General features: G+C 36.5%; 1 protein-coding gene across 5 annotated transcripts in view; it reads right to left on the bottom strand.

Moving 5' to 3' along the window:
• CEP128 (centrosomal protein 128) overlaps window positions 1–26379 on the bottom strand; it is a 102385-nt gene extending 76006 nt beyond the window's left edge. For 3 of the 5 annotated variants that reach the window (XR_009207993.1, XM_040067924.2, XM_040067925.2), the window contains exons 1-10: window positions 26262–26316; window positions 25136–25175; window positions 23557–23714; window positions 22112–22198; window positions 20601–20727; window positions 19556–19677; window positions 16750–16841; window positions 15871–15943; window positions 8427–8543; window positions 1184–1270 (exon numbers count right to left, since the gene is read on the bottom strand). Coding sequence is in view for 4 of the 5 variants with exons in the window: in XM_040067924.2 (XP_039923858.1) it covers window positions 1184–1270; window positions 8427–8543; window positions 15871–15943; window positions 16750–16841; window positions 19556–19677; window positions 20601–20727; window positions 22112–22198; window positions 23557–23700 (849 nt within the window). In the remaining variant the exon portion in view is untranslated. Of the gene's footprint in view, window positions 1–1183; window positions 1271–8426; window positions 8544–15870; window positions 15944–16749; window positions 16842–19555; window positions 19678–20600; window positions 20728–22111; window positions 22199–23556; window positions 23715–25135; window positions 25176–26261 lie in introns of all 5 variants that reach the window. The other 2 variants (XM_040067923.2, XM_040067922.2) reach the window with 2 other exon arrangements.
• Between the last annotated feature and the right edge of the window lie 238 nt (window positions 26380–26617).

The following is a 26617-nucleotide window of genomic DNA, read 5'->3' as shown; positions in this document are numbered from 1 at the left end:
CAGAATAAAAATCACAAAAGCAAATTTTTACTGGGTTAAAAGTGAAAAAATTGAAGATAAGTTTTAACAAAGTTTCAAAGACATTGTCCCTGGATTTAAAGCATACTTTCAAACTCAAAATTAATAATGACTTAATATTTTAATTTTGATAAATAGTTTATTCATAGAAGTATTAAAGATGACATGCATTGGTAGAACTGTAATTGGTAAAACCTGTGGGGTTTCTGTGTTGTGCAAGATGATATATTTGAATCATTCTGGAAACAAGATGACTAAAAAACTGAAGTGCCCTGAATTTCATAAAACTGAAAACTTTCCTAAAAACAAGATATTCAAAATGTGTAATCAGAAGTAGCCATTAAACTGATGACCATTTAAAAAAAAAAAAAAACAGAAAAGAAACAAAAGCAAAAGCTACAAAATATTTTTTGACTTCTTCCATAAATAGTTCAAAGATCCACTTGGAAATAAATACAGGTTTCGACAGAAGAAATTGTTATTGTTGAGATAGCAATCTCAAGAAGGATGTTGAGAGCCTGGCAAACGGGCAAAGTAAACAGGACCAACATTAAGGGAATGAAGAGAACAACGTAACATAAAACATGACATAAAGGCTTAGCATAAAGGGGTATAACTTTGAAAGATACTAAACTTAATGCAAGTGGAAAAAAAACCTAGGAAAAGTGTAATAGAGCCCTAGCATCCTGCTAGACTAGAAATACAAGAAATTTTGTTTTCTATGAAAAGAAAGAGTGAAATATGGCACCAGTTCAGTAAGAGTAATTAATAATAACTATGGTCCAAAATAACCAGCATGAGTTAGTTGCAGGGATGAAGAAAAGCTTCTTTGAGCTTCTGCAAACAAGCAACAGCAGACTACATACAAAGTCAGAGACAAAACAGAGAAAGAAAATTAAGGATAATGCCCAAGTTTTAAATCTGTTTGCCTGGCAGGATGGAAGAGTCATTAGAAGTAACATACTATAACTGAAGAGCTTCAAGGAGAGACAAACTGAGCACAGCTATATTCACAGTGCCTCTGATGCAGAAAAAATCCCACACCTTGTATTCTTAAAGAGTAAAGGAAGTTTTGTTCTGCTGGTTTCTCAGAGAAAGGAAGCATAACAGACGACACTATACACTCAATTAAAACCAAACAAAAAGAAAAAAAATTAAATCTCACCTGATGCTTTTCACTTTCATATTTCACAAGTTTTTTTCTCATGAGTTCTTCTGTTTCATCTGCTTTAGCATCTTGCTTCCTTAAAACCTTTAGAGGAGAAAAATATATTGTAAACTTCATCACAAAATTTACAGAAGCCATCATCCAAGGCTGTTAAAATTAAAGAATCTGCTGATACATTTAAGAAAGAAGATCTGGACAAATGCTTTCTCTCTGCATCTAATATTTCCACGTAGAGCCAATGTATATTGTTATGAAAAGATAAATATAAGTTCATGCATACATAAACACACCCATGCAGAGAACAGGGACAAACACAAAGTCTAAAGCAGCACTAACATCCTTCCGATGTATAGAGCTCCAGACACCCAAGTTGACCCCAAGCACCTTTAGATTAAGGTCTAAAAGGCTCAAGAGATCCCCCACAGATTAGCTATGTACTTATCAGAGAAAAAGAACATATTCTCTAACATAAAGATTGCATGTTATGAAATACAATGAACTGTAGTCAAGAAAACACTACCATAAGGCAGTGTTAGAAGTCAAAAGAAAAAAAAAATAAAGGAAAAGGTTATTTCTTCAGAATCTGGACAGAGGCTTAGAGCCACAGAACTACAACTGAATCAACTGAAACTTTCCTGATCTACAACTGAATGAACTGAAACTTTCCTGATCAAAAGTTACCAACATTGAAGTGCCCTTCCTTGACAATAACAAAAAGTAAATCCATGGGGACTTTTCCCATTCCCTCTCAGACTGAAGTATCTAAAACCACATGTGTACACCTTCTAAACCATCTGACAAAAATAAAATGCATTAAATATCAATTTCAAAATTTTGTCCCTCTGCAAACCAACACTATTTGCAAAATGCAGCCAATCACTGACAAAGGAAGTATTAAACATTACTGATATTAATGACATGTAATATTTGCAACATAAACAACCCAAGTTTAGATATCACAAGCCATAGCAAAATCATTGGTTCATTTTAAAGATCACTTAGAAACATCAGCTGAAAGAGATCAGTAGCCATATACTGATAATTTGCCATGAATTTCTGTAACTGTTTATAAAGCATAGTTTTTATCTGTGCCAACATGACCAAGCATTTTTCACACTAATCACAAATCAATTAATTAGGTACCTTAGCACAAATCTTTTACTTTCATCCCATATCTTGAAGCATATGTCTATTCCTTCCATAATTACATGCTAAAACAACAACAGAACAAAAACAAAAAATAGCCTTTCCCGAAAGAAATGTCTTTTTCCCAGTCTGTAGATTCCAAGCAGCATTTTCATTTTGCATTTTAAAGGAATATCTCATTTAACAAATACCCCTGAAATCTGTCCCTATATAATGTGCCATTTCATTCAGTTTTTGAGCATTTTCTCTTCACTGTATATTGGAGAGAAATTACAGCATATGAAAACAGAATACAAGATATTAATCAACTTCAGTGAAGCCAGGCATTTAGCTTCAGGAGTTTTGGCTTTAAAAGTAGCTTTCTGGAGAAAATAAATGGCTTTATATACTTACCTCACTCTTACAACCTCACCTCAGTAAACATAAGGGTTTCAGTATAGTTTGGATTACTCTTCTGCCTGAAGAGCTTACATTAAAATCTGAGACCGTGGAAGACATTAATCATAACTATGCCTCTGAAAATATTATGCCACAAAGAGTTATACTTTTAGTCATACTGATCCCTAATCAGATAATAGAAGACTGTAACATGTTTAAGGTAATTTCCTAAGTATTCAGTAGAGATTTAAATCTATCGTTCCAGTCAGCCATAAAACTCAACACTGCACATTTCACTCAAAAAGGCTCTTGGGAGAAGTCCCAAAAAGCAACATGAACAAAAGTCTGAGACCATCTCTTCAGCTAATGCTATTTTTGCATTACCCAAGTTGACTGGGTTTTTGTTTTGGTTTTCAGGGTTTTTTTTTTTTTGTTTATTTTTAATGACCAGTAGTACCAGTTCAGAACAGCCTACTTGGAATACATGATGTCGATTAACTGCAACTGACCATCAGTTTCACAAATTTAGAAGCATTGTTACGGACAGTCAACTATAGGCCAACTTTATTTTTGGGACTAAATTAATAATAAACATAGTACCAAACACGCATGTTTTCATGTGCAGATTTGGTTAGAGATGTCAGAATCATAAAGAAAATATTACAGCTGGGCTGGATTCAGGAATACTAGCAAAATTTTCAAAAATGCAAAGATTTCAAAGATTCAAAATTTCAAAGATTATTCCTGATGAAAGCAAAACATATCTCTGCATCAACAGCACATCCATAATTCCAAGAAGAAACCATGGAAATAAATACACAATTTCAACTTCACTGACTGATATTCAGGCTATTAAATAGGAATAATTTCAAACAAAAATGCATCCTTTACTATAACTGATATATAACCCTCAGTTTTATTTTCTGCATATTGTAAAAATAGCCCATAGCCATTTTATTTTAAGGAAAAAAACAGCTCATATAAATAGATGTTATAGATAGATACTCCAGAGCTAAAATACTGCAAAAAAAAAAGAAGAAATGTTACAGTAAATTAAACATACTACACGTGCACTGCTTGGATTGTGAATCATGCATTGTACCAGTAGGTGCCAGGTAAGCAGTTAATCAAAATGTTATAAGGAAACAGAAACATCTGGTCATCCACAGCAAGACAAATGTCAACTGTTACTGACAATTCAGAAATTGTATGGGTAATAGTTAATTCTGTGTTTTGCCTCCTTCCTGTACTCCTTTTTAAATTAGCCTCTCTTGTTTTGTGACACACTTGTTTTTTCTGCACTAAAGATCACTATATAAGCTTTCTCTTGGGAGGGGTAAAAGAAAAAAACAAAACAAAACACATAAACATCCAACTGATTCTTTGATTTCATTTGTTGTCCCCAAAGAAGGGGTTGAGGAAGTCAAATGTCAAAAACGGGAACTACGAAAAGGATGCTAAGGACAGCAGTTCAAGCACACCCTCCTCCCTGATGGCTCCCAAACAGCAGGCGGACACTGCCCAGAGAAGCTGAAGGACCAAGGAACGGGAACAGGCCTACAGTCAACAGGATTCTCCTACCAAGATCCTCCTCTGAAAGCATTAGTGTCCTGATTGGTCTGGAAGAGACTGACAAGGAGGCTGCTGAGGCCTTGGAGGGGGCAGGTTTATAGGAGGCCACAAGGAGACAGGGAACTTCCATGTACAAAGGTCTTCACAGCACAGCTTTGGGAAAGATCAGCTACATGTTCCATTGCCTGCCTAGGTGGTCAGACTAGATGAACTTTTTGATTTGACCACAGACAGCAATTCTCACAGGTGCTTATAAAGAGTTCACTAGCATAAGACAGCACTAGAATACAAATGTAACTGGTATACCCCAACTGAGCATACCTCATCCACATACACAGAGTATCTATTGAGCCCCAAAACTTCAAAAACATAACTTACTGCTTCATAGATGGATTTTTCTTATACATGAAGAAAACTATGGGGATGATTGCCGAACAACTCAGGTTCTCAATCTTTCCAACTTATGATAAGTTTTCAAGAGCAAATCATAACTTTTACAGCAACATAAGCATAATAACTTTTCTTAGGGTTTGGGTTTTCGTCTCAGTTTGGTTTTGCTGTGTTGTTTTTTTGTTTTGTTTTGTTTTAACAAAACCAGATTTTTGAAAAGCTGCTTATAGACCATAAACTGAAACTTGCTCTTTCAAAGTGAGACTGATCAGTGAGTTTTTTGTACTAGGACAAACTTACAAGTAGAACAGCCTCATGCTGTAATTTGAAGTAAGGCAAAAATGTACCACATCTTAATCTGAATGAAAATACTTTCCCTGACTTGCTACATTAGTGATTAGCATGACTCCAAGTATGCTACCTGAACTTATGAGCCAGGTAAAAAAAAGAGAATATCTAGCTATTTCAGTGACAGATATGTATGGGATGCTCATGTTCCAAGCAAGAGTCAGACTCAGACTACAATCAAAACAGAAACCATTGGCCACAGGTGGCATAGTACAGAGCCAAAGAGCAAGTATCAACGATGCACTAAATATCCAGGTGGCTCAGAGCACAGATCAAGTCTATGTTTGTCTAAAAAGATTAGTGATAAAGATATGCAAAAAACAATGTTCAATACCACTTTTGGCCATCAGTTTACTCCACTCTCTGTCCAGCAGCTTCTTGCAGTTTACAGTATTTGTAGTGGGAGGCAAACAGAATCTAAGTATACAGCTGCACAAAGAGATAGTTAAAAAATGCTTCCTGGCCTATCCAAGTTACTAGTTCAAGACATAACTGTAGTCACTGCCTTACCACAGCCAGTGGATCCAAAAGGTTCAATACAGATGATTCTGTTTACCTAAAGCATGCCAAGCATGAACACATGGACACATTTCACCAGAACCCAGGAAGCCAAGCACACAATTTTGTAAAGCCATCCAGGACATCCAATGCACAGAAAAGAATGAAAAGAAAACATTTTTAAGAATGATACTTGATCTTGTTTTAGAAAACAGATGTATAAACACAAACAAAAAGTAAAATGTGATGGTGTCTTTATCTTTAAAGAAAAAGAAGCACTGAGGAATCTCAAAATAGTTTTAATTTACACAACAAATGCAATTGTTAAAGCAATTCATGTATACATGTCAATACCCTGGGCAAGAAAAGAATATTTGTTCATATAGAAAAAATTAAGATACATGATTTGCACTAATTTGTTTGCTAATTGCTATTTTCTGATTTGCAGAAATTACTGCTTAAATGTACCATTACACACCAAGGTAAAAGATACATAAAAAGTACAGAAAATAGTTTTTATACAACTACACACAGCACAGACAGGTTAAAGATTCAAAATAAACGTAAATTTAAAACTTAAAGATACAAAATTTTATCCATCAAGCTTTCTTAATGGTCAGTATACACCTAGTTTCTAGTTATTTTGTTGGTTCATAATCAGTCTACGGTTACAGTAACACTACAGTAAAAAAAAAGTTCGCACATTATTCAAAAAAACTGAGAGAAAGAAAAGACAGAAAAGAAAAGGCCAAAATAAATGTATCGTCATGTTCTGTTAGATCCTGAAAATATATAATTTAATAATTGCAATTTAGGAAGGTGATTCTCTTAAGATGGTAAAACACTGACAAATAGTGGTCAGTTACAGGCACTGCACTTTGCTGAAAAAATAATAGCATTTAATCCTCACAAATTTCACAATATTTCTTAATTAGAGCAACTACTGATTACATGCAAAAGTCAAATTTGATTTGGTTTGACATGCGTAACAGGCAAACTAATGAAAAAACTGTATCGTTAAACTGCCACAAATGCTTTGAATAGTATTTCTCTGTAAATCATTCAGGTCATACTAAATGACAGGATTTCGAAACTCAGTCCAAACACTACCCTCCTTTCCAGTAATGTTACTTGGGAAGCATCTTGGAGAAATAAATGAAAACAGAAGGAGACTTCAATAGAACATTACGTTTGTGCAATGACTACTGCAAGACTGAGGCCACTGTCAGTCAGAGTTAAGAGTCCATCTAACTTACAATGCGAATCACAAAGGACAAGAAAGAGAACAACAAAATAACAAGCTCAAAATTATGCAGAAGCATGTTTCATCCAAATAACTATTGTAGCAAAATATTTATTTACTTCATTCTCACTAGGCTACACAAAAGTACACAAGGCAATTCAAGCACATTCTTTCTAAAATATGGCAACTTAAACTGTATTTTAGAAAGGGGCTCCTCAGGAAAAATAATTTACAACAATAAAATAAATAGAATTAAACCATCTTAATCCACAACTGGACATCTTAGGGGAATAGAAAATCAAGGATATACTTAGCATTTCATATTCTTTTTGCATGAAATTCAAAGGATGAGCTACCAAGAATAAAGGTACCCAGTCTGAAGGCTCATGATCACCTAGACTGTGATCATTCATGTGATCTATGAAAGTTCATATGAAAATTCTTTGAACTACATTTGAATTTGTTCACTTGAATTCAAGTTTTCTTTCTAAGGAAACTATGGCAGTGTCAATGTATTTTTAGAGATTACAAGCCATCATCCCTTTAAAAGGATAAGATTGTTCCATTCTGCAGATAACATTATCTAATCACACCAATACATTGCATTAGGCATCCCTTCCTCAGCCTGAAGGCACAACTGAAGAATCTAGAAGTGGACATAGGCATATTAAAGAGCAATGAAAACTGAAATTCAACACTCTAGTTCTTTTCACCCACTAGGGCAACAACTGGGGGAAAAAAATGAAACTGTAAGTCTTTCTGAAAGGCAGAAGGATTCCAGGCCTTTTGATAAATGTTACATTTTATCTATATATTTAAAAAGCATCTCTTCTTCTAAAATACGACGTCTTTGAACAGTCTCTAGCTTTACATGAAATACATAGCATCATGAGCAAGGTTCCTCAGTATCACTGCACAGTATAACACCTCCCCAAAAGCTGTTGCAAACACTAAAAAAGTGAAAACCAAGGAATTGCATATTTCTTCTCAATTACAGTATCCTATTGCACAGACAGAGATAACATTGCAAATTGTATCTTAAGTGGAGTGAAATAAAAAGTCACACTATGTTAAGACACAGATTTTCCAAACAGGAGTAAAATCAAAAAGAAGTATTTTTTAATACATTTTCTAAAACAAGCAGAAAAAAAGCTAATAGCTGTCTCAAATTCTGATTTATATTCTAAATATTTCTATTTGTCTCCTAAACAGTATTTTATATGTCATCAGGTACTGTTGAATGAAACTGAAATGCAATAAAAAGTTGTCTGGGACTCCAGTGCTTTTGATTGCTTGTTGAAATAAATTAAAGTGTTCATTTGTACGAGTAAGCAAAGTTTACATTTTAGAAAATAAAACACTTTAATTGAAAAAACCCAGCTAATAACTCGCTTTTGTTTCCTTGGGTTTTCAGGAAGGGCATAGAGGGTAGGTTCTCAGAAGATTTGTGACAGTTACCAAAAAGATCTAAATATAAGACCATATAATGAAGGACTGAGACTGTGCTTGGTATTATCTGGTCATCAAAACACTGCGAGCTAGACTGGGAGTTAAAAAACCGTGCCAAAGATATGATCACTTTTGCCAGTTTGACAGGTATAGGCTCACAAATGCAATACATTCCTAATTAAATCCTAAATACAAGGGAAGCTTTCATTTGCATACCTCCTGTAACTGAAGAGACACGTGTCCCAGCTGGTCCTGGCGCCTTTCTACGAGCTGCCTTTCAGCACGCATTTCTTCTTCTATCTCCTGAAGTCTTCTCTCTACCCGTTCTGATACCTTCAAAAGGGAAAAACCCATGCTGTAGGAAATTAGTGTGCCTTTTAATACATGAGAAAAGATCAATCGCAAAAACGTAAACAGAGTATGAGGCAAAATGAAAAGAGAACACAATATGTATTTTATTAAAGCAGATTTAGAATGGTAGAGAAAATAACTCGTTATGGCAGTGAGTACTCCAGAAGTACTCAAGCAGAGAACAAAACTTATCTTGCTGGCAGTATTCTCCTTTAGGTGTATGCATATTTTTCTCTACAGTGGTGGCTCTACTCAAGCATTAAGTATCTCATTATCAAGGTTAGAGCAGCCTAATGTGAAGTTGCAATACAAAGTCTCAGCTTCTCTGTCACAAGCCTGATTAACCTCTGGAGGGACATTTCTTTCACATCTCCAGCCTGCAATACAGACCAATGTTTGCCTCTTTCATGATCCAAAATCTGTGAGTAAAAAGCAGTAAACAACAACTAAGTACCTGACAATGGCTGTAACAACACAAAATAATTACATCGCTGTAAGCTTTTTTCCCAATATTTTGTGAATCTGTGCACAAACTAGTAGAAACTAATACAAAAAACAACATGTGTTTATTAAAGCAACTTGGATTATGAACATAAAGGCTCAATCAGACTAGAATACCAGAATTACTTCACTTCTGCAATTCAAGCTGCTAGCAGACAGCACCCTCTTGAGGCAGCAAATTAAATTTATTTTGTTAAAGATTAGCAAGAAAAATATTTAAGTACCTTTTCCTCCCTACCTTAAAACTAATTATTTTAGGCAACCACTAGAAAGCAATATATCCATCACCAAATAATATTTAGATAAAATGAGAAATATAGAGATAAAAGGAGATAAAAATAAAACACCATTCGAGTATTAGCTTTTGATCTACGTGGTGGTGATTAAGTTCTCATCTTTCTCCACTAAATGCACTTCTCTTAGCTCTAGGCATATGCATGGACAGAAAATTCTACCATGAGCAACACAACTTATGTAGCAACAGAAACATAATTAAGGCTACACTTATGTTCTGGGCTTCACAAGGCTTAAACACTCTTTTTCTTTACACAGAATACATCTCTCAGAAAACACTTCTTGTTTGTGCAGCTAGATGAACAGCCAGCTTACAGTCTAGAATACTGTATTTTTTCCTAAAACCATCAGGAGATGCCTGGTACTGCATTCAAACCACACACTTTCATGAAGTAAGTTATGAAAGCTCTGCAGCCATAATCCAGAATAATTACTTACTAAAAACTAATGTGTAAAAGATAAAGGCCACATCACGATGTTTGTTTTGACAATACTGCTCAGCCTTACTTCTCAGAATTCATAAAATACTCCAGCTAAAAGAAACAATGACACTATGTAGTAGAAACAGAAAATAACACTGTCATTAAACTTGGTCTATTTTTGCTGAAAGCCAGGAAATAAGCTGTCATTTTTCCCCCATACATATCTAACATAAAGAAATGAAACAGTAGTGTTTTAACATTTTTAAAAAGAAGTTTTGACTATGTGTTTCTGAAGACAGAAGCTTTCTCAGCTCTCTCATGTATCTTTTTCAATGAAGCACTTTCTTAATAGCACTAAAGCTATGAAGGAAGAAAACATACAATATGGACTTGACAGAAGATTCAAAATAACATCACCCCCAAAGACAATATTCCAAAGGACAGTTCAGTAACTTCTTCACTGTCGTGGGTCTAGCACGTAGAGCAGATAATATCACAGGAGGCAGCACTAGACGGGCTTTAGATCCCTGCGAAGTTCAGACTTCATTACAAATTATCACTCGGAACAAGTAAGAAAGTAACTTTTTGAAGTGATTTGCCTTGGCTCTGACTTCCTTCAACTCACTACAGAATACAATTGTTGTATTATTTCTAACAAGGTACTAAAAGAGATGGGTTATACACCATTATATTTATCATGTAGATTTCAGTTACAGACATAATCCTCTCTAACAATCAAACAAAAACAAAACAAAAAAACAAACCAAAAACAAAACAAAACAAACCAAAAAAAACCCAAAAAAAACCAAAAACAAAACAAAACCAACCAACCGACCAAAAAAAAAAAAACAAAAACAAAAACAACAACCCCACAACCAACACAAACATTTTGATGCTATATTTGTTTCCCGTACTTTGTACATTGGTGTGGTACTGCTAACACCTTGGCACTTCAGCAAGGCTTTAATCTCCCTCAAGAATTATGTTCCCTGTTTTTGTAGCCTCTCTGACCTTCTGCAGATTGTCACAGAGCCTGTGGCATACAAGAAGGATTAAAAAAATTAGAAACAGTTGTTAATTTATTAATTAGTACATGCAGAGTAAACTTAAAAACATACTTGTCTTCCTTTGTCCCAAATGACCCTGACTCAGGACAACATTTTTACCATAAAAGTATGTATCTTGACTTCTGAATGTTATCAAAAATCTTAGTGTAGACAAATAGCTCACCAAAGGACAGTACAAAGAATACGGAGACTCTACATAATGACTTTAAATACTAGCACTAAAAAACTGCATTCAGAACATACTAGAATGTAATTTCAAGCATGCATTTTCAGCAATACAGACAATCTGAATAATAGTGACGGCACTAGGGCTGTGTCTCCACATACAGCTTTCAGGTAGCAGCAAATTCTATGAAAACAGATTAAGCTCTCAAAAGGTTCCTCCCTTCTCCTGCAATTAAACAGAAAGAACAGAATGTCCTTTTTAAAACTAGGGTGACATTTAAGTCATGCAGCTAAATATAATCTTGTGGAAGATGCTGGATGCTTACTGTACAAAACCTACCACCCTTATTGAATTTCTATCCTGTTTTTCAGCTTTCCACTGTTATTTCTAGTGCAAAAGTCCTGCTAATAGAAATCTATTTCAACAGATTTTCGCTGCTATTCTTGTTACGACCCATTTTATTATCAATGCATACTTGAAACAGGAGTATTAAAATCACAAAAAGAGCAAACTTTTTCAGAGATGTAACTTTAAATATTGTTAAACTTTTCCCTCATGGCAAATGACAATATGTACTATACCTTTTACAAGTCATCTGTGCAGTACCAAAATCCTTGTAGCAGGTCTTTTGAGGGACAGTTCATTATCTGACAATAATGCTGGCCCTCTGAGATATCATAACCACAGTAACTCCATATAAGACCCATCTCACTTGACATTGCTGTCTACCATCACTTTATATCAGCACCATCTCAATTAATCATCTACTTAACTAAACTGTGCTCCGATTAAGTTGCTTTTTATAAAGATCAGAATCTTGTGCTATTTGGGATGTTTCTATCCAAGCAATTGCAGCAAAATATCCAAGAGATCTATCTTATATAAACATAAAGTAAGTAAATGTTCTTTCACCTGCTTATATGCCTGTCTAGTGAACATCTAAACCCTTTTCAAGAACACAGGAATCTCACAAAATGTCTAGCTAAGAGACTTTGATACAGAGAGTTGTAGAACCAGAAAGGCTTTTTAGCAAAACTGCACACAGATTCTCAAGTAAAAGGCCATGGAGAGTGCCTGACTTGAAAGAGGCATCTAACCATGTGTGAGTCACCACCTTCGATGTCATCTGTTTTTTATATTGGGATGGAAAAGCTCTCTTTACAGGTAAAATAGTGTGCTTTGATTGTGTTATGTGTTAAGTATTCAAATTCAGCATCAAAAAGGCTCTAGGGATCATAAACGCTAATAAAAATAAATTCTGAACTAGTGACTCAGAAGAACTGTAGTGACTTAGCTTTATCATCACACATCTACATACAGGCAATTTTCAAACAGCCTTGAATATACCAACCTATAAGAATTTAGATATACATCTCTAAAAAAATAAAGACTTAAGGATACTGAACTGAAAACAATGTTTCTACCATGAGCTCATCCTGTGAAATTATCAAGATTTCAAGTTGACGATTTATTGCCAAGAATCATGCAGCAGAATATAAATACAAGGATGACAATGTTCAAGGTGATAAACACTCCCAAGTGAAGTCACAAAGGACAAAAGTTCCCGCACAACTTTGCAAAAGGAATTTTTGAGAAAAAAATTATTCTGTCTTACCCAACTCATTTTCACCAATGACAATCAATTCTGAATTAAGTAATCTCACTAGAAGAATTCCTAAATGCATACACACACACTAAAGGATGTCAAATATCTATGATGAACAGACCCTGGTTTCTACATGTAGCCTAATCTCATGCTTTGCTATGCATACCGTAAGAATTACTTTTACTTCTAACATCTGTGGTGCCGCTCTCTCTTGGAGCCCCGGCTTCATTTTTGCCTCGGCTAGCTTGAGAGACATACCACAGTTGGAAGGATTTTTCCTTAGGGCCTTAAAGATCCCAGAGCAGCTGTGAACTTTTTCCTTTAGAGTGAGCAGGAACCCGCTGATGGCAAAAGGAAGAAGTCTGCACTTGTTCTGGGGGGAATGGGGCTTTATTCAGTCTTTCTCCTGTGGTCCTGCCCCCGCAGGGTCCGGAGCCCAATCCTGGTCCCGGTCCCCAAGTCAGCAGAGGCTTCCCACATCGTTTCTGGGCTTTTATCCAGGGGGAAGGGGCTAGAGACGGGGACAAGCCACTACCCAATCAGGGATAAGGTGGAAGTGGAACAGAGTTGGATTTCATTCCAGTGGGGGAGAATGGGCGGAGAAAAGGAGCAGGGACAAACCTCGGGATGATACATTTTCCAGGGGAACAGGGGGGTACAGAAGAAACCATTACAAACGCCAATATAAAAATGAAATACAATATAAACCCAAATAATGCACAACAACAAACATCCATACTAAATTCCCCTCTTTTGCATTTGCCTCATCTCACAGCCTCATCAGGTTAATAGGAGACCACCAGACCTTGAACAAGGGCAAAGGATCCACACTTGGGATCAGAGAACACTGGTAAAGCAGCAGCGCACAATGTTGCTACCACCAGGTTTTTTAAGTGGTGGGGAATTGGCTGGACACAATAGTGCATAATGTCAGAATTTTTCGGCCCAATAACTGAAAAGCCTCTGAAAAAACTGAACAACCTCCCAAATTAAAATTAGGGATGAAAAAATAGTTAGATTTAAAAACCAAACAAATATACACCCTACAACAACTAACAAAACCACCACAGATCACCAATAAAGTGGCAGCTCCTCTCACAATATATAATCTATTTGGAGAACCCCTTGCTATAAGACAAGATCATATGCAAGTTATAACAAAGACTGGACAAGTTCCAAAAAAAGAAATCCACAGAGGGATTAGTACTCAGTACAGAAAGCAGACAGATCACTTTCAGATCCAGAAGCTCCTAACTAATAGGTGATTAGATTTCTATTGTACAGAATTATCATTGGATGACTTTCTTTTCTAATACTGTATACTAAACTACCACTTTTTTGCCATTCATCCTACATGGCTAGATCTTGCCTAATGATCTGTTCCTTCTGCAAACTGAACCCCAGCAATTCTTTTATTTTTTCAAGGAAGTCTTTGAATTAGTAGCCTTTTTTATTTTTCCCCCTTTTTTCCCCCCTCTCCTTTTTCCAGTCTTCTTTCCATTTGGCTGATGCTCTTCATAAAGTCAGTAATCAGCAATGAGCAGAATATTCCTGGTGAATTCTTACTAGTCCTACATATAAAAAACATTTCACTGCAGCTTACTGAAGCATTTGTGTATTCACTAAAGGAATATCAGTAAATATTTCAGTTTTCATAGCTTTATTGCATAATAATCTTCCCTCCCAACTAAGAGATTTACTCTTCTGATATTGCCCTTACTATTAACAAACTACAGAAGACTTCCTTGTTATACTTCACCTGTCTCATTTTTTGCTTCTCTCAGGTCAAAAGTTGTAATCTTCAATTTCACATCTTGAAACCCTACTGTAGGAGATCAAAGAGCTAGTTATTTCTTTCATTAATGAACAGACAGCGGATGCCTCCAATCCAGAGGACTGAGAAAGATTTATTTCTCCCATGCAAAGGTACTGAACAGTTGTAATGTAGCCAGCTGTAACAGCTATTTTCTTGAGAACCAACTTGGTTAAAATTGAATTTGCTAATTTACTGGTACATGAAAGAGAAAAAAAAATAAGTATACGGAGAAGTCTGCTGCAAGAAAAATACAGCATTTTGTAAGTATCAAGAATTGTTTTTCAGATAAACTTACTTTATCCTACCAGGCTACTAGGAGACATGAAAATTAACATTCTAACAAAGACAACCCTATCATATTTTTCTACAAAGTCAAGACAAGGCAAGTCTTCTTTCCCTGATGGACTCTATCATATCAAGAACATAACTGGCACAGACAGTGTCTCTTGAATCACTGTCCAACTTAATCTAGAGTCAGGAATTTACACAAGTACATTTATCAAGTCTGCTGGTACCAACAAGTGGTCCACGCCAACAATACTGCTGTCAGTGACAAACACATCACTACGGCGCTTGACAGAGCATTTAGTACCAATTCATGCAATTTCAGAGCAAGATGAATCACCTGTGGGAAAATACGCACATATAACACTTGCTCTGAGAAGTCACCTTTGCTACTAATATCACAGTAAATGCTTACATAAAGCATACACGCAAGCCTTATGTGTCAAGAACTACACAGAGGATTCTCACCTACTAATTACTGGAGTGACTCTCAACTTCTCTTGCTCCTACAGCAATACGCTGTTTGACTTTGATCTCAACAGCAGATCTCTTTCAGATTTAAGTAACATAGACTGCAGTTAGTCTGCTTCCAGCAGATACAGGAGACAAAAAAGAAAAGACTGTTGTGGCTGTCCTGCCTCCTTTGTTACATTTTGTCATGAAGCCTTCAGAGAGTAGTGCAGCCCAAAGAGACTCCTTCCATTTTGCTATACAGATGATAAGGATTCACAAGCACAGGGAGACAGGGAGGGAGGGAGGGAGAAGAAACAATAGTTTTTATCATCATAACATGGGAAAGCTTCTATCTTTCCAAAGGTACCTGCAACAATTATAATAGCACTCAAGCCAATGTTCGAAGTTAAGAAGCATCCTTCTCCAAGGCTGTGAATTTTGAAACAGAAAAATTCACAATACACACCTGTAAAACATTTGTACTTAAAACAAGCACCTGAAATACAAAACTTGTCTTGCTGAGTTCATTATGGAAGGGTACCATTTCAACAACCTATAAGACCAAGCCCAAATAAGATCATGTTCAGATATACAAATCAATATGTGATACCAATTACCAACACAGACGTTAACCTAGAAGCCCACATCTTGCTTAGATTAATAGATACAAATAATCCTTTTAATGGTAGTCACACTCACCGTTTCTTGTCTTTGGGACTCAGTGACCTTTTCAGAAAGTTCTTCTAGAGTCTTTCTTAATTCAGCATCAGTCCTTCATATAAAAATATAAGTAAGACAATATTCTACACTGCAAAAGCTAAGCAATACCCACGATAATTTTAAGCAGCAACAACTCCCCAGAATTTTTTGCTACTTCAATTTGTTCAACAGCCTACTCATAATAGATCATAGCCTATTCATAATAATTTATAGCATAATTAGAAACAAGCCTCAAGTGGAAAATTCATGCTAAAAAGCATTCACATTCCTCGAGTGAAGAAAAACAGAGCATCCAAGTATCAGCAAGGTATCAGGTCAACAAGTACAAAATTATGTGCAAATCTACAAGTACAAGTACTACAGCACCACATTGTACTACAGGACAGTACTACATTGTACTAAAGTACAAAATTATGGACACATCTACACAGTCCTTTTGAACAGTAGTTTCCTACTAGGAATTAACAGTCTAATTCCTATTGCTAGTGAACAATGCACTATATGTTGAGAAAGTATATACATTATGGTCTGCAGGAGAGCTTGCCCTGAAGGGACTCCAGTAACGAGAACAAATTACGAGCAAAGCTGTAATAAAAGAAATTCCCTAGTCCTTGTCATTTTGTGCATATATTTTACAAAGCTGAGGAAAGCCCCATATATTATACAAATTGGAATTAGTAGGTGTTATTTACAATTATAAATACTGAGGAGGATGACATAAAAAAAGCAATTCATAATCCTGCTTTCATCTACATGTTGCATAATCCCTCATTCTCCTCAGAATTGTTTTTTGAAGTAAAAGAGCTTAAGAATTTTTTTCCACACTGTTCTTCACATGGAGTTATATTCTGCTTATACCGATTTCTTCTCGAAAGCTCACGACTGATGTCATCTCCCAGGCGAACTTGTTCACTGCTGAGATCTCGAAGAGACTGGTGGAAAGAATGCAGCTGTAAATAAAAGTACACAAATTAAGCCAAGGCTTAGGAACCCTTTTTTTCTGTGATATTCCAAAAATACATATCTACACATATACACATACTTTTAAAAATAAAGCAGATAAAAATAACCTAAAAAATAATAAAACTCCATGAACAGTAGTTGAGCCTGGATGACTGGATGAGGCTTGTGCACTTCTACTTCAATCCACCCTTCACAATACTTGCTCATTGTGGTTTAACTTTCAGTACTTTATTTGCTAAACCAAGTTTCCTAACTATGTTTTTTTCTGTGGTTCAAAGCTTAGACACTATACCACCTCTTTAACCTAATGCAAAGCAAATTGAAACACCAGAACAAGTAATGTTCAGGAGAGACATAGTTCATGTTAATAGATACTAGTATTGGTAAAACCAAGTTCTTCCCAGCTTTATATGCTACTATAAAGATTACATAGGAACTTGAAGCAAAACAAGCGTAACAGTATAATATATTCAGGAACTACCAAGAATAGGTATACCTTGCCCAAGGCTTTACAAACTCTTTTTTCAGATCTTGGGAGAAAAAAAAACAAAAACAAACAAAAACCAGCAACAACAAAACAACAACAACAACAAAAACACAACAACACCACCCCACACATCTATTTTCCTCTGTAAAACCTCCGTTTTTCTCCATTCAGCAGGCTCTCAATTTATCATCAAAGTTTTAGGGAGCAAATTTAAAAAATTAATAGGACATTCACTCTTCATGGGATAGAAAGTGACAGTTAATCCATCCTAATGCAACCCATTGCTGTCAACAAGGATTATCTTTATGAAAAACCCTAATTTATAATATTCCTTTGTTCTGTACCCTAAATTTAAACTTGGATCTTCCACAACCAAGCTGACTGCCCTCAACATTCAGACACAGGCACTACTACCTCCCCTCTGTGATTAACCAGAAATTTCAACCTGACCTGAGAGACTTTGAAACAACTCATCATATTTTCAAAATGTATATGCTGAGGAAGGAGAGGGACTTAAATGTGTTAAAAGACCATTTGGCTGAAAAATTACTTGAGCTAGAAAAAGTCAGAATGGGAATAAAGAGACAATGGTTACAGGAAAAAAGCAAAAGCCACAAATACTGCTTTATCTCTGGTCTAATTTCTACCTATAATCATGATCAATGGCTACTTCTAGTTCATCATTCCTCAAAACACTACACTCTTCTCACAAAATATTCAATGACAAAAAAAAAAAAGCCATATTCACTCACTGAAAGCAAGAATAAGGGATAAACAAGAAGTTATCATTAAAACTGAAAAAAAAGCTATTTGCCTACATAGTTACTTAATATACAGAACTTTGTATGCATTGCAGGAAGTCCCTTGAATAAAATTTCCAAGATATTTTATAAATATCTAGAAACAATCTAAAAGAGTCCTAAGGATTTTGAATGGTTGGGATGAAAGATTTCCATATAACATTATTTCCTTCCAAGGATTATTTTCCACACTTCCCTCAAGGGAGGAAGGAATGAGGGGAGAACTACATTGAAAAGACAATGAAACAGGGTTAAATAAAAGTCTAAAATTTCTATAGCTTCCCAAAAAGTCAACTCAGAGAACCTGTTGTAGTTAAGTTTAAAATTATATGGAAACTGAGACTGATTTAATGAAGTCAATATGAATACCTTACAATCAGCTTCTTTAATATCAGTCTACACAGATTCATTCAAGCAAGTCTAGCCACCCTGGCTGAAAAAGCAAAATCGGGCAGTGAAATCTCCTCTCTCCCTGTAGGATAACAGAAACACTATAATCTTATCAATTAAGGTAATTTATTTTTTCTGTCTGCAAGCAGATACAACTTAAGGGGTATGAAAATTACCTGTGGCACATATGTCCTCACCTCCTCCCATCATCTGCCTGAAATACAGGCTCAAATTATCCCACTCACAGGTCAGACCAAGAACTAAGATGAAGAACTACCTGGTTCAAAATCAATCCAAGCTACACTGAAGTAAAAGCAAAATCACTAAGACCCTACACCATTAAATAAAGCAGAATAATAGAAGGTCAATGTTAAATGGCTGCAAGGGACCTCTGGAGATCATCCCATCCAAGCCCCTGCCAAGGCAGGGTCACCTAGAACAGGTGACACAGGAACTTGTCCGGGTGGGTTCTGAATGTCCCCAGACAAGGGGACTCCATAACCTCCCTGGGCAGCCTGTGCCAGTGCTCTGCCACACTCATTGTAAAGTTCTTCCTCAAGCTGATGTGGAACTTCTTGTGTTTTAGTTTATGGCCATTGCTCCCTGTCCTGTCACTGAGCACCACTGAACAGTCTGGGACCATCCTCCCGACACCCATGTTAGAGATATTAATATGCATTACTGAGATCCCCCCTCCATCTTCTCCAGACTAAACAGGCTATTCAGAGATTTTTATTTTTTTTTAATGTCATTAGATGGCCTAAAAATAGGGAAACTATTTTCATATTTCACTTTTGATATTACTACCATCTGCATCTTTTCCTCTATAATGATTTGCATGAAACATCATGACAGATACAAGAGGTGACTGCCTAATGAAAAAAGCAGGTGACACTGAAAGCACAAATCATAGCTGAAACATCCTTAGCTGCACCTTCAGAATCACCTCATTTAATGTAAAAGCAAAGAGTCTGGTGACCACACATTGCCTGTTTGGAACAGCAGCCCCATTAGTGCTCTGTACCTGGTCCACACTGTCTGCCTCACTGACAAATCGAACACTCGCAGATCGAGACCGCCGATGTTTATTGCCCTGTGAGTCTCCATAACCCCTGAGAGGAGAAGTGGGCAGGAAGAGGCGGTTGCCTGTAGGAGATATGAGATAAAAAAATAAGTAGGAAGACAAAATTTTGTAGGGGAAATTTTTCATTTTGCTTCACAAAAAATGCGTATTTCATCTTGACATTATCCTTCTATGCCACATTACAGACAAAACAACTACTGAATTACATACCATGCATATGATTCTATTAGCTTTTCTCAGGATTCTTCTTCAATTTAAACATTTCTTACCCATGACACACAAGTATTCCAGAAAGAGGAATTGTTTCTCCAAGTAGTTTTTCCTCAAATTTTGTTTGTCCAACCAACCACTTTTTCCTCCACATGAATCTATCAGAGCTTCAAACGATCATATTTCACAGCTTTTATGTAAGAATGAAATTTTTAGCGTTTTCTACTGAAATATATTAAATACTGCCTCTCAAAGGAATACTCCTCCCAAACATACCTTTTCCCAAAATAAAAAAAAAAAATTCTGAGACAAACGAAGAAAAAACCTACTCTTGTGGGTCACAAATAATTTCTGGTTTTTTTCTTTTCCCTGGTTTCCAAACATCCATAATCCCATGCATTTAAAATTTAAATTCCCTTTTTGCTGTGAAGCAAGCTTCAGAAGCTGCAATATCTTTTGGATTTAGCTTTACCTTGTATGCACCCACAACACAAGCAGTGGAAAATTAATTTTCTCAGCTGAAAGAATCGTTTCATTTTGATTTCTTGGGATAGCAGCAGAAAATACTAACAGAAACCAAAAGCTGGAAAAATTTACCACATAGACAACTGCATAACTTAATGCAGGTCTCCCAGATTTCTAAATTCAGTTTCTTTTAAGTAATCAATGGTGGCTTTCCTTAAGACTATGTCTACACATTTTTCTTAATTTCCACTTTGCATAACTCAGCTATATGACATAATTCAAGCATACTCAAGCCCTTTAAGTATTTTACCTGATGTTCCTTCTCCATCCAGGTCACTGGGATATAAGCTTGAGAGAGATGCACTTCTCATTCCAGAGTTTCGTGTTAGTCGCTGGCTCCTTAATTGACCTATAGATTGCTCCAGTGTTTCTTTTAACTGCAGAGAAGTTATAATTTACTGAAATATGAACACAAACTTGCTTTTTAAAAAGCATAGAAAATATTATTTCTTTTAAAGTCATTAAGAGAATGAAAGCTATTTTTAAGCCAAGCACAGCTATGAATTAATAACAGCTTCTCTTCAATATCTCATATATCACATTCCTGTAATTATAGCAAAACATGCTTCCAACAGTGGCAGCTTCAAATATCAGCTTTCTTAAAACACAGTTGCACCACATGGTGCACCACCATGAAAACTCAAAAGTTTGTCTCCTACAAACAAAATAAGACCTATTTGCCAGCAATGCTCATTAACAGTCCTGCAAAATCCAGAAAATTACTTCAAAGAAATTATTTTTTGCTGGAATTTTTCCACCAGCCCTACCTGGAATCAATTTTACATATGGCTATCAAATTTCCCCAAGCAGTTTTACAGAAACCCCCATGTTTAGAAGTTTCACTTCGAGGAAAAGGAAGCCATTCCCAATTTAAGAGTACAGAACTAGCTATATTCAAAAATTAGTTCTTCATTTTTCAAACTTACATCTTGTTTTTTACAATTGCATTTTTTAACTTTGGTTCTTAGCCACTTGCTTTGTCACACCTTTATTTGACAATTCACAAAACATAATTTTCTAAAGGTTCTCCTTTTTCTAACCATAACCCTAACCGATGCTTTACTCCTGCAGAATTATACACTGGGTTGGATCTCTTTCTCTGAAGAAAACAGCTTTCTTTTCTACACACTTGCTTCTCTACTCTCTTTACCATCACATGTATAATATTCCTACATTTCCCATGTATCTGTTTCAAGACAGCACCTGCTGCAGCTTGTTTGTAACCAAATTGTAAACCTCTCTTGCCCTAGCAGCACTAATTTGTTTTGCTTTCTCTAAGGCACCTGTTTTCAAACTTGTAGAAGACTCATTTAAGAATTTTCATCCTTTCTGCAACTTAGAGCAAGCTGGTCAACAGATCCAGAAACTGTTGCAGAAAGACAGGAAAAGAAGTTACACCAGTATGATCACAATCCCATTCCATGTTATAAATAAGTTTTTATCTTATCACTTGTTCATGCAAAAGAAACATGTTCCCTAATACTCTATTTCAGCTACACATCTTTTACTTGGCATAGTACCATAATATAATCTACTGGATGCTTATAAACCAGAGAATTAATGAGCCTATAAAACCTGTCAGAATTTCACTACATAACATATTACTATATTATGATTTAGTTTGCTCAAATAAATATTAAAAGTTTCTGTTTACAGCTACTTAACTTCTTATATATTCTATCCATTAATATCAAGTTTTCAGCGATTAATTCAACTACTGGAAAAGACCTAAGAAGTTAAGATAAAGTGAAAGTTGCTCACAGTTGTTATTGCTTTGGTTTGTTCCTTGTTGTATTCTCTGTATTGTCCTAGCAAATGGTCAACATGTCTTAGATTTCTGTTGGTATCCTTAAATAAAAAGTTTCAGAAAAAAAAGTCAAAACAGAAACCTCCTCTTATCAAACATTACTGCTCTTATTGATTTCTAAGATTAAATTGAAAACACAAGTGCTTTCTAAAGGGTCTAAGCATTCAAAATCCTATTCAAGTAACCAGAACCTGAAGGGGTACAGCATGACTAAAGGGAGAAAAATGAAGAAAAAGAAAAAAAATCCCCAAATGCTATAACTTCAGAACAACAGTAAGGCATCAGGTTCAAATAAAAAGCTTTTTCAAGTTTCAGCCAGAAAAAACTTTTTAATCCAAAGACCTTTATGTTATCTGCTTGTGGAACAGAATAGTTATCAGAGAAATAACAAATTTTTGAAGGTGAACACACTAGGTAAGGTCACTGCATGAGTACTCTTTGAACAGATAAACACCCGGATCAGATGAAAGATCTGCTGAAAAGCAGTCCACAAAAAGCAATTAGCTTAAAATCAGAATTTCAGAAGAGTAGCTAGAAAGAGGTTAGACAGAATCAGAATACCAAAGAACCCCTTTTAAAAAACAGTCAGACTGTATTCTTATTAACCTATTATCTTTTTTTCTAGATCGGTGGGTTTTTTCCAGCTTTGAAGTTTAAATTTACCATTCTATATTGATTTTTCTCTTCTCATATATTAAAAGGAAAAAAAATACTGCTGGCCAAACAATAAGCAATAAAACATATACCCACCCATTCTAGGTATTCAGAACTGTCAGCTAGAGAAGAATTGGAATAAATTCTCAAGCACTAATAGTGTCAGGATAGCTAAATGTCTCCTCCCACTTGCAAAACAAGTTCAGATACTCCCTCTGCACCCTCCAATTTTTTTTGCCCAGGTATGCATCTCTTATAAGTTTAGAAATAATGTTTCTCACAGTGCCTTTTCACATCTAGAAAACAATTGAAATGTAAGCTCTATCCTGAAGCAATTGACTGCTTACACATTTATCAGAAATTTGGAAATTTTACACAGTACAAGGACAACCAAGACAAGGCTGAAAGTTTTTGCTAGAAAATTATTGCTTCTTGTGAGAATCTAACAAAGCTGATTTGGCCTTATTCCGTTTGCTAACTTTATAAATAGTATTCTCCAACACATCATTGTTTCTTACAACATTCTATTACTGTCTGAATTAGCAGCTGTATGAAAGTGTAACAAGGCACACAGTTTCAGCTTAAAAGCAGTATGATCAACTTCCCAAAATCGTTTTTGGTTTGCACAGAAAGCAATGTTTCCCACCTATACAGTACACTCCACAACTTTAGAAATGAAAATTTGACCCCGTGTTACAGAAATGCAAGCTCTATAAATAATTTAAAACTGTATTTTGTAAACAACCTGCAAAGTGCTTGCTAAAGTATGGATCTTCTCTGTAACTTCTTCAGCACCATAGTTCTGAGCTCTGTTGTGGGATGCTCTCAAAGGTCGCCTTCCAATTCGACCCGTAAGAAAGTTGTCTGAATCACTGGATGAATCTGCCATCAGTATCTTGAAGCCTAGGCAGGAAGACCAGAAAAAGTAACATATGTTAACTCCTGTCTGTAACTGAACAGTCTTTCACAATATTCCCAAAGCAACTTCATAAACTCAGATTATGTTTACATTAGCCATTCTGGTTTGGGTCAGCAGGATGTATTTTGAAGCAGATCTTCCAACTGCTCCTCAATTACCTTTGTTCACACTATGAAGCATGGTCAAGATGCAGGAGGCAGAGCCTCTTAGGAGCAAATTAAATCCAAATATGCACTCTCACTGCTTCCAAGTGTTCAGTACCCATGATAAAATTGCAGCCCAAAGCAAATTCTCCCTCCAAAACATACAATGGAGTCATCAGTGTTTTATCAATCATCCTGGTCTGCAGAACCATTCTCCTTTACCTCACACTACTCACTAAGCTGTCTTCAGAATGGAGATTGTTAAATCTCAAGGATGACAAGACAGAGGGAAAATAGGTCAACAATCATCAGATGGTTAAAATTTTTAAAAACTACAGACAGTAATGCCTAATATAGTAAAGTCACATAGTAACTGATTAAAGTTACAACCCTCAAAGGTAGGTTAGATTGAATTGTTTTTCCTAAACTATTATACACTACAGAAGTTTTCCTTAATGTCATGGAATGACTTGGTGAAAGAAGAAATAGACTGGCAAACTCTTGAACCCCTGTAGTTAGCAACAACAACAAAAAAGTTACAGTAAAGATGTCATTCTTCTAGACATGAGAGCTGAAATTTCCAATAGAAACCATGGATGGATTCAAATCTTATATTTTAGATGGAGGCAACTTGATGCGTTTCCAGATCCTTATATTTAATTTTTAAAAGGTTGCAAAATTGGATAAAAACTTGAATAAAAACCTTTCAAACACGAAAGAAGAGCAAATCAACGTGCTCAGCCTGTGCTCAAGTACATCAGTATCCCTGATATTTTTTTAACTGGTAAATTTACCTCATCTTTCCTCTTCTTACCTCACTAAAGCACATTTTTATTAACAGTATCAGAATTTGTTATTCCAGTGCCTCACTCTCGTCCGCTGCAATGAAGTCTTAATGAGACTGAAAAAAGAATAAACACTAAGCACTAGGAAACAGGAAATATGGAATATTTTCAAAGAAAAAGAAAAATAAATAAAACACTGGTAGAAATAATAACATGGAATAATATTGGCTTTACTGTAATTTGGTAAAAGAAAAAAAAATGAAAAAACCCCAACAAACAAGTAGACCCAACCACTGAAAAGCAAAGAAAAAAAAGGGAAATAAAAATTTACAGCAGGAAAGATTAACAGGTTTATTTTCAGCTGTCCAAAAATAGGCTCATTAAGACTAGCAAAAGCACAGAAGAAAGGTCAGTAATCAAGGTAAACATAAAAGAAAGCACAGGATAAGGAGGACATTTTGTCTGAAGAAAACTTACTACTTATGTTCAAGCATTCCTCTTTGTCCTCATGACCAACCTAAAAGAAACCACAAGTATTTTTAAGGTGAAGTTGTTTTACATAAAACAACATCCTCATTTTTAAAGGAACTGTGCAAGTTTCACTTTAGACTAAAAAAAAAATAAAAATCACAAAGAAGTAGAAATTTGTAGAAATGCCCCATATGCATATTTGCCTATCAATTGAAACAAAGAAACAAACAAGCTTATCACTTTTTCCAAAAAGCTAATTTCAGCATATGAACATATGACCTACTTGACAGTAAGAATCGTTTGCCTCTTACTGGCTTTTAGTTCTACCCAAACAGATCATAGCTTTTGTTGAACTGATGAAAAGCATCAATATTCAGTATTTTCCTTTCCTGTAGGAAGCAGAGCATTTCAGCTTCACTGAGGACTCTTTTTACAAGATCTGCAGGGTAAGAAGTAGAGCTGACAATCACATCAAGCTCTCCAGCTCAAGTAAACAAGAGATAAAGTCACTGTACACAACTTGACTATTCCTCAAGTGTTTTATTTGTTCAGCTCCACATAAACTAATCTATCACTAGGTAACTAACTTAGTATTAAAGGAATGGTTGAAGCCTTATAGCTGAGACTCAGCACGACTTAAATAAACAAACAAACAAACAAATAAATGTCATTCCAGGTAGGAAATGACACCTGAAAGGCCCTTTCCTTCAGTGCTTGTATTTGAGCCCGAAAAAGACAGGACGGTGATCCCATATGGTGATATTTCCCCATTGTGCCTTCAGGGATCAGTACCACTTTTTATCATCAATTTGTCACACCGTGCTCCCAGCACACTTCAGCAGCACGACACAGAAAACGGTTCCTTCACACTGTTCATAAGCAAGCAATGCCCTCTGAAAATCCTCCTCCCGCCGGATACGCAGGGAACTTCACTAACACCCGACTCCAACTCTGAGAGTCTCCCGGCTCTTTGGCGCAGACAGGACCGCGGAACCCAGAACGGCGCCGGGCGCGCCGCCGGCCGGGCCTCCGGACTGTCCCGGGGAGCCCCGCGGCCGCCGCGCTCCGAGCCGGACAGCCGCCTCCCGCACAGCGCCCCGGCCGCGGCCCTTCCCGCAGCCCCAGCCCTCACCGCACAGCGCTCCAAGGCGAGGCCGCCCCGGCCTCGGGTACCTTCCGCCCGCCTCACCTCGCCGCTATGGCAACTTGAACTAGCCGCCCTGCCGCCAGCCGCCGGGGCCGCGGGCCGGGCGCCGGGCCCCCCGCAGCGCTCCATGGGACAGCGAGTCCACAAACCGCGGGCCGGCCATGGAAAAAGCAGCGTGCGGGACTGCAATTCCCGAGAGGCTTTGCGGCGGCAGCGCGGTGAAGGACGGGCAGGCCACGCCTTGATGGGAGGCAGCTGGGCCTGCGGGGAGCGCTGGTGGCCGGGGTGGGCAGTTCCGCAAGTGACCTGGCGTTTGTGGAAGTTTTTCTGTGAAACGCTAA

This window comes from Hirundo rustica, chromosome 6, assembly GCF_015227805.2.
Source record: "Hirundo rustica isolate bHirRus1 chromosome 6, bHirRus1.pri.v3, whole genome shotgun sequence".
Taxonomy (NCBI): Eukaryota; Metazoa; Chordata; class Aves; order Passeriformes; family Hirundinidae; genus Hirundo; species Hirundo rustica.
This window is presented reverse-complemented; position numbering and strand designations above follow the sequence as displayed.